This window comes from Branchiostoma belcheri, unplaced genomic scaffold (assembly GCF_001625305.1).
Source record: "Branchiostoma belcheri isolate BF01 breed outbred unplaced genomic scaffold, Haploidv18h27 scaffold17, whole genome shotgun sequence".
NCBI lineage: Eukaryota > Metazoa > Chordata > Leptocardii > Amphioxiformes > Branchiostomatidae > Branchiostoma > Branchiostoma belcheri.
Window position 1 is genome coordinate 28,063 of NW_017803157.1, and position 15,602 is coordinate 43,664.

At 41.9% G+C, this 15,602-nt stretch overlaps 4 protein-coding genes across 8 annotated transcripts in view; 3 read left to right on the forward strand and 1 right to left on the reverse strand.

Annotated features, from left to right (window-relative positions):
• LOC109466841 (cGMP-dependent protein kinase 1-like) overlaps nucleotides 1–15,602 on the reverse strand; it is a 64,073-nt gene that overhangs the window by 16,430 nt on the left and 32,041 nt on the right. For 2 of the 5 annotated variants that reach the window (XM_019764692.1, XM_019764691.1), the window contains exon 2: nucleotides 13,037–13,063. In XM_019764692.1, coding sequence (XP_019620251.1) covers nucleotides 13,037–13,063 — 27 coding nt within the window. Of the gene's footprint in view, nucleotides 1–714; nucleotides 804–9,913; nucleotides 9,967–13,036; nucleotides 13,064–15,602 lie in introns of those variants that run through there. The other 3 variants (XM_019764694.1, XM_019764693.1, XM_019764690.1) reach the window with 3 other exon arrangements.
• Nucleotides 2,627–4,798, forward strand: LOC109466839. Its single transcript, XM_019764687.1, has 2 exons — nucleotides 2,627–2,842; nucleotides 3,387–4,798. The coding sequence occupies exons 1-2, from the start codon at nucleotides 2,642–2,644 to the stop codon at nucleotides 4,566–4,568; spliced, it is 1,383 nt and encodes a 460-aa protein (XP_019620246.1). The 5' UTR covers nucleotides 2,627–2,641; the 3' UTR covers nucleotides 4,569–4,798.
• Nucleotides 4,997–6,788, forward strand: LOC109466838. The gene is made up of 2 exons (XM_019764686.1): nucleotides 4,997–5,197; nucleotides 5,604–6,788. The coding sequence occupies exons 1-2, from the start codon at nucleotides 4,997–4,999 to the stop codon at nucleotides 6,786–6,788; spliced, it is 1,386 nt and encodes a 461-aa protein (XP_019620245.1).
• On the forward strand, nucleotides 7,342–9,207 carry LOC109466837 (putative mannan endo-1,6-alpha-mannosidase C1198.06c). The gene is made up of 2 exons (XM_019764685.1): nucleotides 7,342–7,542; nucleotides 7,943–9,207. Exons 1-2 carry the CDS (start codon nucleotides 7,342–7,344, stop codon nucleotides 9,125–9,127), a joined length of 1,386 nt encoding a protein of 461 aa, XP_019620244.1. The 3' UTR covers nucleotides 9,128–9,207.

Sequence of the window (15,602 nt, forward strand, 5' to 3'; positions counted from 1 at the left end):
TGCCATAGTGCTGTCGATCGATATCATATTTGACAGGGGACACGTGAAGATTCAATGTATTCAACAAAGGCATGTTAAAACTAAATACAACGTTATTATCAGTATTTCCATGACGCTTTTTTAAACACAAACTGACAGGTATTTTGAAAACTTCACTTCAACTGTAGACGTTTTAAAATGGTAATTGCACATGCAATCTTTACAATGCAATCTTGTTTGAGGGTGTAAAATATCATTGCTTCGTAATATCTACAATTTATGAGAACCTGGCAACGCAAAAGAATCATTATCCAGTGCCAGAAACGCTATGAGAGTTTTTGACTTTGAACCTAGCAGCATAGAAATGCGGCATGTTTATACCAAAATAGCTTTCATGCTACTTGTGTTACTCTAAGTTACTAGCTACTGAAATAATTTATTGACTGCATAATGAGCACTATAAAAAGAGACAGGCCTATATCTTTATGAATGGATAAATAACAGGTCACCTACAGCAATGAATTTATAGATAGCCGTATAGCACAATATAGGTAGCACTAGCCCCCCTCCCCCATATAAGTGGAGTCTTTTCCACGTCTTCCAACAATGCAAGCTCTGTGCACCCGTAATGGAAACTACCACAGCTACAAACTGACAACCCCATTGTATACCTGAAGGTTTGACAGCACTGTCAAGTCTTCCTACCCATGGGAAATATAACAAAACGTTCCATACCTGTGTAGCGTTGCGCCATGCCAGTGTGCGGGGATACTTTAGCACTTCTCACGCCCAATACACACAATCCGACACATCCAGGGTACATAAGTGAATTACAGCCAAATAAAGGACATAAAAGACGCTACCAACAATCCAAGATGCTATGTATCAGATGACTCGGCTTTGATTTCAAGTCAGAAAATCAGAATACTCTAACTGGGGTTGCGTTGTACTCTAGCTGACTGTATCACATTACGTCAGAATATTAATAAAACAACACAATAGCTATTTTCACAGGTTATATTGTAAATTCAAGAAAGATTTTTAGCTTGCTCCCCAAAGAACAATACAGTGTTCCGCTTCACTTAAATCTTACGTGAACTTTTTTCACACGCCTTATTTAGAGTGCTGCACGGATGTATAGAGAAGAATAATCTGATTACGTCGTAGAAAAAAATCCATCAGCCACAGGGATTCCGAGACCGGCGTAACCTTGGAAATAAAGCCGTGTGCGGCGCTTTGTGGCGTTTTTCTTTGATGAAATATAGTATGACGCAAACACAGTCTTTTTCTCATTAATATTCCTTATCAATCCTCTTTTGAGAGCCATTATAAAGGCAAGAGTTGACAGAACTAGATTTTAAACCCACTTGAAAAAAATTCAAGAGCCTGGCCGTCCCAGAAAGATCCGGGAAACCACAGTTGTTCCCTCGGGTTCACGACCGAAAGAAAAAAAAACTCATGAACTACTAGTACTATAGTTACCGATGAGTTTATTGCAAATTCCTGCCCGAAGGTTAATTGCAAATAACAAAGACATAAGAACATTGAAACAGGGTACAAAATAACTTTAAAATCTACATAATAACACAAGGTAAACAAACTATAGTTATGTATAGAACTATGTATGAAGGGTTTGACTTTTCTTTAGTAAACCATGGAAGACGTGAAAAGAAGTACCCGGTGGGGCCCCCTTTACCAACTGTGACCTAAGCATCACTATGCTGATATGCTCTACCTTTTATTTGACAAATTCATCAAAGGCCCTTTTATACTTACGCACTATTGAAAACATGCCTGTGCTATAGTAACGGGTGCCATGTGGTCATTAGCCATGCAATACATGTCCTATTTCACAAACACTTGTCAAGTCTCTGTTCATAAATAAGGAGATATTGCTCCCAAGATGGTCCTTAAAAGACGTGTCGATCACGTACGGCCTTGTGCAAAATGATGGGGTATATTTCTGACAAAGGGGCAATAAAAATGTCGGCGTGGTCTTAGAAGTTTCCATCAAATGTGTATCAAATAAATCATGAATAGTGGGGAAAGGCTAGGTCCATGTCATTGAGTTTTTTGCCATCTAAGGCCTTGTGCAAAGTGATGGGCTATATTTCTGACAACCGGACAATAAGAATGTCAACGGGGTTTCCCTCAAATATGCGTCAAATAAATCATAAATAGTAGGAAAATGTACTATGTCCATTTCATTAATTTAGTTTTTTTGCCCGTATAGTTTATAACTTTTATAAACTGTTTATAACTGTTAATGTTGTGTTCAAACCTATAATACATCGTGCACATTTCAGTACAAACACAGCAGTACGCCTCAGCTCAGCTATCCTTACTTAGGTCATCTGCATATAAAATCCGCATGTTTCTTATAGACGAGCGCCACCTAGCGGTTTATTACCGAGTTGATCGCACGAGATGTTCGGTATCTGACACCTGTTAATTACAACAGGTCATTTGTCCTTGAGTCTACCTCAAGCACAATATTGTCTGCGGGATATTTGAGCCTCAACAAAACAAGACATCTAATTTTTTGTATCCCTCAAATTTCAGGCAGCTATTTGTAGTGCGTTTGGGTAACTAACATCTGTACTTTGATCTCTCAGTGAAAGGTCATTACACATTGTTTGGGCCACTTGTCACAGTAAGCATCATGGCGTCCATACCTGGTCTTCCCTACGTTATTGTGCTTGTGTTTATCTCCAGCACCGCGCTGGGAAAGCCGGATAACACGTCATCATGTACCCTGGAGATGTTCGGTAACAGCTCGAACGCCTTTTGGGCCTGTCGGACAGAACTGGCGCTGCAGAGAAACTGGTTTCCTGACCCCATAGCCGGGCTGTTTTCCTACCAGGTTAGCACAGGGACTGTATACACAGTAAAGAAAATCTTTTTACACAAACAAGTCTTTCTTCAGCCGACGTTTCGGTGACCGTCTTCCTCAGGGCAATTCTGACTATACTACGCATATGTGTAAACATGTAAATATTGTACTTTTTTGAAGCCATCTGTAGCGGCAACACCTGTGCTGCAGTGCAATGTGAACCAGTCAGAATTGCCCTGAGGAAAGTGACAGACGGTCACCGAAACGTCGTCTGAATAAAAAGACTCTTTACTCAATGACTTACCAACCAAAAAAAACAAAAAACATATCAGTGTATTCTGAAATAGTCTGTATGTGAAATATCTCAAAGCTGCCATCAGTCAAATCAAAATTGTCATATGTATAACTTAAATGTTAATATTGTAATTATGCAAATGTGCATGTCGAAGCTGATTTCATATTGCGCACAAGGTCAACGATACCATGTTGCAACGTGTTGTATTGTCTTTTCATGATTTTCGTGTTGTGTTGTCTTTTCGTAATTTTCTTATCATTTTGACTATTCTATCCACAGACTTGGAACGGATTTGACGGTTTCTGGCAAAATGGAGCCGTTTTGGAATCTGTCGTCAATTTTATGCATTACGCAAACAATACACGACATCTCAGTATCATCCAGAATTCCTTCCGATATCTGGACGATCTCTTACTGGCTTACGCCCCCGAACCTTCATACGACGACATGGCGTGGTTCGGCCTAAGCTACGCGAGAATCTACGAGATCTTTGGCGACCAGAATTTCCTGAGCAGTGCCAAGGACGTTTTCGACCACAACTGGATGAGAGGCTGGGACAGTAGCGGTAACTGTACAGGCGGCATGTGGTTCGACTACACCAAAGGTTCCAAACAAACCATCACAAATGTGCAAACTTTGCAACTTGGCGCTCGCCTCTACCGTTTAACAGGTTTCAAGGATAAAGATCTACTGAAGAAGGTTAACAAACAATGGCAGTACATAGTCCAGAACCAACTAGTCGATCCTCATACGTACCTCGTATCAGACGGAGTGGACTATAACAACAAGACAAAAAACTGCACAGCAAACAAAGTCTTCGGACCAACTTATAACAGCGGCGTGCTGATTGGAGGACTAGTTGAACTCTACCGCATTAACAACCAATCATCGTATCTGTCACTAGCTCACAAGCTAGCCAATGCTACCATTGCAAACAGCACTAAGGGCGGTATATTTCGTGAGTATTGTGAAGACTCTGGGGGTTGCGACGACGATGCATTAATGTACAAGGGTATCTTTGTACGCAATCTTCGCTACCTCATGGAATTGAGCGACAACAGTACCAGGGCACATTACAACCTCTGGATACAGAACAACGTAAAGGCGGTTCTCTCAAGAAGTCGCTGCGAACCTCTGGTTGAAAAGTGCAACATCACCTACAAAGACGGTCCCCCGGTACACAACGTTACGGGCCCTTTATTCGGAACCACCTGGGCCGGACCGTATAACCAGTCAGCCCCGATGCAGGAAACGTGCGTCCTGGATCTGTTCACGTCGTCCATACCCCCGGGGGTCCGGTGTGTGGGGCAGGGATGCACGTATGATCCCCCCAATCCCCCTCCCATCCACCTGACGTGCTCCAGTCACCCATGCCCCCCGGGGGAGGACTGCTGTAATGTCGGGAAGAGTTTCACATGCTGTGACATCACTCAGAAGTGTAAGGATGGCATCTGCACGTAAATGAGGAATGACTCTAATAAAAGATTCTATACTGTGCATGTGCTCATTTTTAACTCAGTTTTAACTGTTCTATCATTTCCTGATCTATTCATCTAAAAGTGAACAACTTGAAGGTCGACAGTTTCTTCCACGTAGACCAACGTCACCTTGCGGTTAACTGCAGAGTTGATCGTACGAGATGTTTTTATCTGTAGGGACACCTGTTAATTACAGTAGTTTATTTGTCTTGAGTCCACCTAAACTACATTATTGTCTGTAGCATATTTCAGCCTCAATAAAATATCGCACAGGTATATCCCCATTTGTTTATCGATCTCTCAAATTTCAGGCCGCTATTTGTAGTGCTTTTAAGTAACTAAAACATGTACTTTGATCTCTCTGTGAAAGGTCATTACACATTGTTTGGGCCACTTGCCACAGTAAGCATCATGGCGTCCATACCTGGTCTTCCCTACGTTGTTGTGCTTGTTTTTATCTCCAGCACCAAGCTGGGAAAGCCGAAGAACACGTCATCATGTACCCTGGAGATGTTCGGTAACAGTTCGAACGCCTTCTGGGCCTGTCGGACAGAACTGGCGCTGCAGAGGAACTGGTTTCCCGATCCTTTAGCCAGCTACTTTTCCTACCAGGTTAGCACCTTAAACAAACAGAGACTCTATATACAGTCGGTGTATTCAGATGTTAAGCTTAAGGTCAATTCACATCTAATGACCAGCCAAATAACAGTTAACGTGAATGCAAGCCCGTTTAAACATTAACCTCCGTGTAGCGAAATAGTCTGTATGTAAAATTTGTTTAAGCTATATACCGAGTGTCACCAGCTCCAAAATTTTTTAAAAGTCAGATCTACTTGTAATTGCCCATGTCAACACTTCAAGAACCATACTAAACCATGTCTGCATTGTAATGATGCGGCTGTACGTGTTGACGTCAATATAACGTGCGCAGGACCAGCTATAGCAGGTATCTATAGCTGTATCATGTTGTATTGTCTGGTCGCCATGCTCATATCATTATTTTCATATCCATCCACAGACATGGAACGGATTTGACGGGTTCTGGCAAAATGGAGCCGTTTTGGAAACCCTCGTCAACTTCATGCATTACACAAACAATACACGACATCTCAGTATCATCCAGAATTCCTTCCGTTATTTAGACAGCCTCTTGTTGGCTTACGCCCCCGAACCATTATACGACGACATGGCGTGGTGGGGCCTAAGTTACGCGAGAATCTACGAGATCTTTGGCGACGAAAGATTCCTAAGCATTGCCAAGGACATTTTCGACCACAACTGGGCAGGGGGCTGGGACAGTAGCGGCAACTGTACAGGTGGCATGTGGTGGGGCTCAAATAAAAAAGGGTTTAAACAAACCATCATAAATGTGCAAACTTTGCAACTTGGCGCTCGCCTCTACCGTTTAACAGGTTTCAAGGATAAAGATCTACTGAAGAAGGTTAACAAACAATGGCAGTACATAGTCCAGAATCAACTAGTCGATCCTCATACGTACCTCGTATCAGACGGAGTGGACTATAACAACAAGACAAAAAACTGCACCGCAAACAAAGTCTTCGGACCAACTTATAACAGCGGCGTGCTGATTGGAGGACTAGTTGAACTCTACCGCATTAACAACCAATCATCGTATCTGTCACTAGCTCACAAGCTAGCCAATGCTACCATTACAAACAACACTAAGGGTGGTATATTTCGTGAGTATTGCGAAGGCTCTGGGGGTTGTGATGATAATGCTATCATGTTCAAGGGCATCTTTGTACGCAATCTTCGCTACCTCATGGACGTGAGCGACAACAGTACCAGGGCACATTACAACGTCTGGATACAGAACAACGTAAAGGCGGTTCTCTCAAGAAGTCGCTGCGAACCTCTGGTTGAAAAGTGTAACATCACCTACAAGGACGGTCCCCCGGTGCACAACGTTACGGGCCCTTTATTCGGAACCACCTGGGCCGGGCCGTATAACCAGTCAGCCCCGATGCAGGAAACGTGCGTCCTGGATCTGTTCACGTCGTCCATACCCCCGGGGGTCCGGTGTGTGGGGCAGGGGTGCACGTATGATCCCCCCAACCCCCCTCCCATCCACCTGACGTGCTCCAGTCACCCGTGCCCCCCGGGGGAGGACTGCTGTAATGTCGGGAAGAGTTTCACATGCTGTGACATTACTCAGAAGTGTAAGGATGGCATCTGCACGTAAAGGAGGAATGACTCTGATAAAAGATTCTATACTGTGTACTGTGCATGTGCCAGATATCACCTACGTAAAGTACACGATCCCGGCAGTCGCACGGGGGCCCTTCGGTAACTTGTAAACTACCGTGCCAATAAACACAACAGTACACATCAGCTATCCTCACCAATATTATGAAATTAGTATTAACTGTTCTATCATTTCCTGATCTATTCATATAAGTGAACAACTTGAAGGTCGACAGTTTTTTCCACGTAGACCAACGTCACGTGCACCTTGCGGTTAACTGCAGAGTTGATCGTACGAGATGTTTTTATCTGTAGGGACCTGTTAATTACAGTAGTTTATTTGTCTTGAGTCCACCTAAACAACTTATTGTCTGTAGCATATTTTGAGCTTCAATAAAATATCACAGGTACATCCCATTTGTTTTATCGATCTCTCAAATTTCAGACCGCTATTTGTAGTGCCTTTGAGTAACCAACACCTGTACTTTGATCTTTCTGTGAAAGGTCGTCGTCATAACACACTGTTTGGGCCACTTGTCACAGTAAGCATCATGGCGTCCATACCTGCTCTACCCTACGTTATTATGCTTGTGCTTATCTCCAGCACCGCGCTGGGAAAGCCGGAGAACACGTCATCATGTACCCTGGAGATGTTCGGTAACAGCTCGAACGCCTTCTGGGCCTGTCGGACAGAACTGGCGCTGCAGAGGAACTGGTTTCCAGACCCTTTAGCCAGCTTCTTTTCCTACCAGGTTAGCACCTTAAACAAACAGAGCCTCTATATACAGTCGGTGTATTCAGATGTTAAGCTTAAGGACAATTCACATTTAATGACCAGCCAAATAACAGTAAACGTGAATGCAAACCCGTTTAAACATATACCTGTAGTGAAATAGTCTGTATGTAAAATGTGTTTAAGCCATATACAGAGTGTCACCAGCTCCAAATTTGTTTTAAAAGTCAGATCTACGTGTAATGGCCCATGTCAACACTTCAAGAACCATACTAAACCATGCCTGCATTGTAATGATGCGGCTGTACGTATTGACGTCAATATAACGTGCGCAGGACCAGCTATAGCAGGTACATGTATCTATAGCTTGTATTGTCTGGTCGCCATGCTCATATCATTATTTTCATATCCATCCACAGACATGGAACGGATTTGACGGGTTCTGGCAAAATGGAGCCGTTTTAGAAACCCTCGTCAACTTCATGCATTACACAAACAATACACGACATCTCAGTATCATCCAGAATTCCTTCCGTTATTTAGACAGCCTCTTGTTGGCTTACGCCCCCGAACCATTATACGACGACATGGCGTGGTTCGGCCTAAGCTACGCGAGAATCTACGAGATCTTTGGCGACCAGAGATTCCTAAGCATTGCCAAGGACATTTTCGACCACAACTGGGCAGGGGGCTGGGACAGTAGCGGGAACTGTACAGGTGGCATGTGGTGGGGCTCAAATAAAAAAGGGTTTAAACAAACCATTATAAATGTGCAGACTTTGCAACTTGGCGCTCGCCTCTACCGTTTAACAGGTTTCAAAGATAAAGATCTACTGAAGAAGGTTAACAAACAATGGCAGTACATAGTCCAGAACCAACTAGTCGATCCTCATACGTACCTCGTATCAGACGGAGTGGACTATAACAACAAGACAAAAAACTGCACAGCAAACAAAGTCTTCGGACCAACTTATAACAGCGGTGTGCTGATTGGAGGACTAGTTGAACTCTACCGCATTACCAACCAATCATCGTATCTGTCACTAGCTCACAAGCTAGCCAATGCTACCATTGCAAACAGCACTAAGGGCGGTATATTTCGTGAGTATTGCGAAGGCTCTGGGGGTTGTGATGATAATGCTATAATGTTCAAGGGCATCTTTGTACGCAATCTTCGCTACCTCATGGACGTGAGCGACAACAGTACCAGGGCACATTACAACGCCTGGATACAGAACAACGTAAAGGCGGTTCTCTCAAGAAGTCGCTGCGAACCTCTGGTTGAAAAGTGTAACATCACCTACAAAGACGGTCCCCCGGTGCACAACGTTACGGGCCCTTTATTCGGAACCACCTGGGCCGGGCCGTATAACCAGTCAGCCCCGATGCAGGAAACGTGCGTCCTGGATCTGTTCACGTCGTCCATACCCCCGGGGGTCCGGTGTGTGGGGCAGGGGTGCACGTATGATCCCCCCAACCCCCCTCCCATCCACCTGACGTGCTCCAGTCACCCGTGCCCCCCGGGGGAGGACTGCTGTAATGTCGGGAAGAGTTTCACATGCTGTGACATCACTCAGAAGTGTAAGGATGGCATCTGCACGTAAAGGAGGAATGACTCTGATACAAGATCCTATCCGTGTACCATATGTTACCTACGTGAAGTAAATGCCATATCGCAGTATATACCTAAGAAAGACGTAAGGTACGTTTTCAGTTATGAAGGCTACAGGTAGATTAAGTTTAGCCTCCATACCATATCATAATGGAGTCTAAAAGTCGCTTAAGAAAAGGTGAGTATCCACTTGTAAGCAAGGAAGTCAATCAGGAAACTACAACGAATCCCGATGTTGTCTGTGAAGATAAATATGTCAAAGAATGAACTGAGCTACAACATATTAACACTGTCCCTTTGACGTCACCGTACCGTAAAGACAACAAGGGTCCAAGAAGAAGAACCACAAATACCTCCGTACCATATCATAATGGAGTCTACAAGTCACTTTAGAAAAAATTAGTATCCACATGTTACCAAGAAAGTAAACAAGCAATCAAGAATGTATCCTGATGTTGGCTCTGAAGAAAGGTATGTCAAACTATGCACTAAACTACAACACTGTCATTTTGTTGTCAACGTACAATACCTCGCCAGAAGAAACGTTGTAATTTCTAAATAATTGAAGAATTAAAGCTGCAGTAATTGTTGTGTTGTTTTTCGTTTGTTCTTTGAGCCTTAATCATAATTCAAATACTGGTAAGCAGGGTCACGTTTTGACTAGATTTCTACGCCATAAAACTAAGTATAGTGCACGTTCGGTCTCCCAGTATGTTTCCGGGTGAGCACAGACGTAAAGCAAACAGCACTGACGAAAATCTGTGTTTAAAACACATACCTGTGGATTGTTGGGACGTGGTCGTCCTGTTCAGAAAGGAGAACATCCTGAACGACTTGTAGTAAGGTAGGAAAGTGATTAAAAAGCTTACAAAATGTCGAACATTTGTGATGCCAAGTTGCTATGGTTAGAATGGACTTTGGAATTTCTAAACCAACCAAAGACACAAACAGGGAGGCGTCTAACGTTTCATATTTCAGGGTCGGTTATGGATCACTTAGTTTTTATAATAACCAAATTCTTCGCAGGGCCGTACGCGTCTGTGTGCGGAACCCAGGCGCCAGTAGCCCCCATGCGGCCGTATGATGTATTACATAAAAGATTCAAACGCACTTGACCCTTAAAGGCTTGCTACCAGGTATTGAAATAAAATTTATTTACCACAGATTCTAAAACCCATGGTAGCACCGTCCGTCTTGGTGGTACAACAGAAATACCTTTCGGCTGAAACACTACAACGTCTAAATATCAAACAGTACCGTAACAGTCATGGATCCCGCTAAGCCACCCTCTTAGTTACCTACATGAAGGAAGACAATCCAGTGTTATTACATTTCAGACACTTGGAGACAAGACGGCGCTCCCAGAAAACTACCGAGTCTAATGGATTTTCGATCACGCCACAGATGGGCTTCCGTAAGATCACCTGATAATGACGGGCAGGACAAGATGTCTCCTAACGTATTGACCTATTTTCTGGCCTAACCGCAAGGGATGACGCTGTTGCATCGATCCGCCAAGAGTTGGAAACATGCCTATCGTTAGTCAGTACTTTTTGGCATTTAGACATATTTGGATGTATGATAGCAAGCCTGTATGAAAGGTCCCTTGGTGAAACGCGTGACCAATAGCGTGGTACAGGCTTGTACTATATAATAATTATAAGCACCCAATACATTCGGCTAACGTAAACTACCAGACCTCCTTCTGTCCCTGACTACCGTGGTGGTAACATGGACTGAGGGCTGAGACTCTTGAAGACACTTTGGGTTTGAAATATATTGATAAAAGATAAGGAATTTCACTATCACAGTCAATTCACAATTCAAGCTGCTGGAGATGCCACGGTGGGGAGTAATCCCTCATTGCGTCGCCTGTGGATCACTCTGTCCTCTTCAACTGAAGGGCTGTTTTCTATTCGTGGATTGAGGACCCGCAGCATCTTCAACAAATGGCAATGGCGTCACGTACAGTTTCGTGTTTTCCATCTTCCGGGGATCCCCCTCATTAATAACTCACTCCTGTAGCATAGAATGACTTTCATTTGCCCCCCATAAGCTTGTAAGCACTATCTCACTTCATCTTACCCTTGAAAGCACACGTCATGAGGCGACATGCTAATAAAAGCAGCGGTAGGGATGCCTCTTCAGGACACTCCCGGAAATCTCTTTATTGTCAAGTACGTCACCTAGGGTCAGAGATTGATCTCATGCCATAAATTACAACGCAGCAGAGACAGTTGACAGTAATGTATATCCGTACTCAAGAGTCCTGGATAGAAATCATCGAAAACAAAAGAGGATTCCACATCACATGGCTGCAAAATACTTCAAAATTATTTGCCACGTATTTAGCTAAGCTACTTAAACGACCGTATTAGTTGCGAGCTCTAGTGATCTGTCAAGAGACGTGTTTGCGTTTGTCAAAGCTGTATTTTATTGCATGGTGACGTCTAGACAAAACATCCAGACGTCATTATTAGCTTTAAATACTTAATCTGATTGATATAAAGTAATCTAAAGTAGTCCAAAGAAGCTTCACTGGATCAGTCTACTGAGGAAGACCAGAGTGACTGGTCGAAAGCTCTAGGTGAGAGAATTTTTTGTGTTGGACCAAAAGTTTTAACTTTAAACATGTAACTACCAACACAGATGAACTTTCATGATAGTCCAAAGAAGTTTTTTTATCAACCACATTTTGATTCATCATTCATGTATGTGAGAATGAACCACAACGTTGTAATAAGTATTTTTCATTGAGTCTGTAGGATAGTGTTACTGTGCCCAGCATTTAACATGAACTACTATTGATGTATTTATGTATAGCGCTATTTGATAACCCAATCTGATACTGGGTACTGGTGGCTCAGCATCCAGTCTCTTATTCAGTTACGTTGGTTCGTTGTCCCTAGTGGTGGTTTTTCAAACTCGCAGTCTCTCAGTCCTTTTAATGGTCTCGTCTACCTGTCTCTATATATCAGTCTGAACCCACAGAACGTCATCAAGCCCTGGAAAATTACATTTGTACGCAGATGGCTCAAAAGATACAACGCAGATCGTGCAGATACGACGTGGCTTTAATGCAGCTATAATGCGACTGAGTGGATATATATTACTGACTGGAAAAGCTCCTAGGCAGTTTACGCAAAAGCTTGACGTATGAATGGATTACAAAGACATAAAGTGCCCTCAATAATTGGATTACATATAAAGCTATCTTGTCTGGATCAGTCTTGGCATTGTAGTAAACATTACAGAGACGGGATCAAATCAGATGAGGGTTAGGGCAGAGCTGACGACAGAGTAGAATTAAGGCAAGCTGTTGTAGTATCATGATTCCTCTGGGACGTAAAAGAGTTTTTAAAACCGAATATTATACTTATATATGACGTACATAGGTGGAGAGGTCTATTGCAAACGTATACGCGTAGCCACACACTACGCACTTCTGTAGCATTTACATCTACACGTGTAATATACAATAGATGTTCTGAACAAAACTATCTGTGATACGCCAGCCCATCGTCTTACTATTGACGCTATGCTCAGCAAACTGCTATATCCTTTACTATTGTAAGCATTACTATTTCAGTATCACCATGTTATACACTGCATATAATGCACTCTTACATGGCCACAACCACGAGAACCACTGCTACAGCGTTAAAGTGTTACTGCACTCTTACACTGTAACTACTATAACTACTACTGTAACAACAACGTTCTAGTACTCTTGCAGTGTAGCCATTATGGCCACTTCTATAACATTGAATTGTTACTGCACTCTTACAGTATAACCACTATCGATGACTGCAATATGACAACGACACAGAACTACTTCTAGTATTTCTGCTATAACTACCATTAATAAGAAAAAATTGATAGACAGTGGAAAACCACTCACCTCGCACCGACTGCCTGAAACAGCCTGCTGACAGATAAGAAGAAAAACACAAAATTAGTGGCGTTATGAGTAGAACATATCATTAGTGAAAAAATATTTGAAAACAGATACATGTCAACAATGACTATCAATTTAATCAATCAGTTTATTTATTTATCAATCACATATATATCAGTTTATTTATTTATCAATGAAATAGATAAATGAAGACATCCCCCTTCCTATGTTACCTAGATTTAAGTACAATAATAATTTCTTATTAAGATAAAAATTAATCTGTGACATTATGATAAATATACAAGAATTAACGTCTTCAAAAGTACAGCTCTTTTATTTTGATAAAGATTTAAAGACTAGTCACATAGCGTAATATACTAGGACCTTTAATCATAATTTTACATGAGATTACATTAATATTACTTAAGCTTATAATTAAGCATTTATTTTCGTAATCTATGAAATAATGATTCACTATTTTTAATGATAACTGTAACAAAACAGCCAGCAAATTTTGCCGTTGAATATATCATTTACAGATATACATATCTTGTAGGGTAGGTGATAAATTTATTTATTTTATTTAAGCTAGCTATGAAGTTTTAAGACACGAAAGCTGTACACTAAAAAGTCCAACAGTAAATGGGTGGATGGCATTTAAGGACATGTGTCCAAGATATCCTCATACCGAATTTCAGGTCATTACGATCTTCACCACATCACTACGCGCTGTTGGTGAAGCTATACAAATACGACTGAACAATTGAAAACGATAAAGCACTACATTTACAAGAGACCCCATTTTCTAAAACACGGGTATATCATCTACACGCAGTGTATGCAACTGCATTCTCATTCTCGTCAGCTGTATATATAGTGAGAAATTAATTAACAGTTACACACCCGTATCATGTGTCTCCGTTTTGGCAACAATTTATGGTATTTACGGATACACCGCATTAGACATGTAATTTTTCACTGGTATCATAACATCAATGGTATCAAAACATACACAGTCAGCCTCTGTATATGATACGAAAGGTGTTTGATCACAGTGAGGAAAATGGACGTTAAATACATTTGCTAAACTATTTTACTGCCACATGTGTGTATATTTCTTCTGACGTAAGAAACAAAGCTACTCCACCAATTCAGTCAAGAAATATACGAACCGCCATACCATTGAGAACTGTGTTCAAAGGAATATCTCCGCCGTGCTATGTCTTTGATCTATAGCCTTGAGCATTATAGCGTATAGCGGAACATTGTTTTGAAACACCACACAAGAAGTAAATCATGCAGCTAGATAGGATGTATCAAGAACAGCAGAAACACTGTGAAGATGTCGAAACTCACCTACTATTCTGTTGTAAGCATTGGCAAACATGGCTGGCTGATAAAGAGAGCGGCTGGGGATTGTGTATATGGCAGTAACCCCGAGAGAAAAGATGTAGTATAAGCTAGGTTACTCTGCCTTCCCATAAGACTAGGATTACCACGGATCGCTAGGAGTCACAAATGGGAAAAAAATACTAACAGCAGTGCGTTAGCACTACCAACGATGGTTCGTCCCATTTTCAAGATGCTTTCGCCTTTTTTTATTTTTCTTCTTGAATATTACAGCAATAGCGTTCTGATTTTCGAACAAAAACCATGCGAATTGCATGAAAATGTTTCTTAATAACGGTTTTAATTTACGTAAGAGAAAAACGCTCAGAGAACAACTTGACGGTACCCCTACGCTGAGTGCTAAAATAGGACGTCCCGACGTTGAAAAATATAAATACTCATACGCCCAAGGGCATTTCCTGCACAGATGGCATCCTATGCAGTGTAAATCCGTTACCAAGACGTTTCTTCAATAACATGTGAAGTCGCTGGGCTCAAGGGATGGAGACGTTCTTAAGATATAGTGTAGGTCTGAAGGAAAGTTCAAGGGTTATGGCGAGCACCTTGCTGCTGAAGAAGGAAATCAATCATTACTTCCACCTGGTTGACCCAGGAGTACGTTTATCTCCATTTTGCAGTACATCTGAAGTCAATGCTGGTGAGGTAAAGCATGGCTGAATGATGGGTAGTACGTGTACTGTAGGTATATACTAGTACATAACGTAAGAATTGAGCACACCACGGTCTAGTACAACACTACATATCTTGTCTCTATTAACCTTATAGTTTTTGACAATTCTGTCAACTGTTTCGAATATTTTGAACGCGCATCATTTTTTTACAAAAATGGCCCCGCAGTCCTCAATGGTGTCGCCCATTCTTGCTGTATTGAAAATAGCGCACGTTCACGAAATTTTTTGCGTTTTTTATACAATATGTCATCATTTCTATGTCTCAAAGCCAAGCTTAACAACTTCCCAGAAGCAGATGTTTGTTTGTTTATTTGTTTGTTTTTGAGCCTTTGTTTAGCCCCTTTTTTGTTAATTCGAGTGAAAATGGAACACGATCTTACTTTGGTGGACAGGCGGATGCTACAGCTGATAGTGCAATGAGGAAAACATCCCTTGCAGGCCCCAATGTTGTGACCTTGAAAAAGCAATTTACACCTATTACCTCACTC

Bases quoted from the DNA above. Each gene is read 5' to 3' on its own strand.
- LOC109466839 (XM_019764687.1), top strand. From the start codon at position 2,642: ATGGCGTCCATACCTGGTCTTCCCTACGTTATTGTGCTTGTGTTTATC. The intron at 2,843-3,386 runs GTTAGCACAGGG...TTCTATCCACAG, and splicing joins CCGGGCTGTTTTCCTACCAG to ACTTGGAACGGATTTGACGG.
- LOC109466838 (XM_019764686.1), top strand. From the start codon at position 4,997: ATGGCGTCCATACCTGGTCTTCCCTACGTTGTTGTGCTTGTTTTTATC. The intron at 5,198-5,603 runs GTTAGCACCTTA...ATCCATCCACAG, and splicing joins CCAGCTACTTTTCCTACCAG to ACATGGAACGGATTTGACGG.
- LOC109466837 (XM_019764685.1), top strand. From the start codon at position 7,342: ATGGCGTCCATACCTGCTCTACCCTACGTTATTATGCTTGTGCTTATC. The intron at 7,543-7,942 runs GTTAGCACCTTA...ATCCATCCACAG, and splicing joins CCAGCTTCTTTTCCTACCAG to ACATGGAACGGATTTGACGG.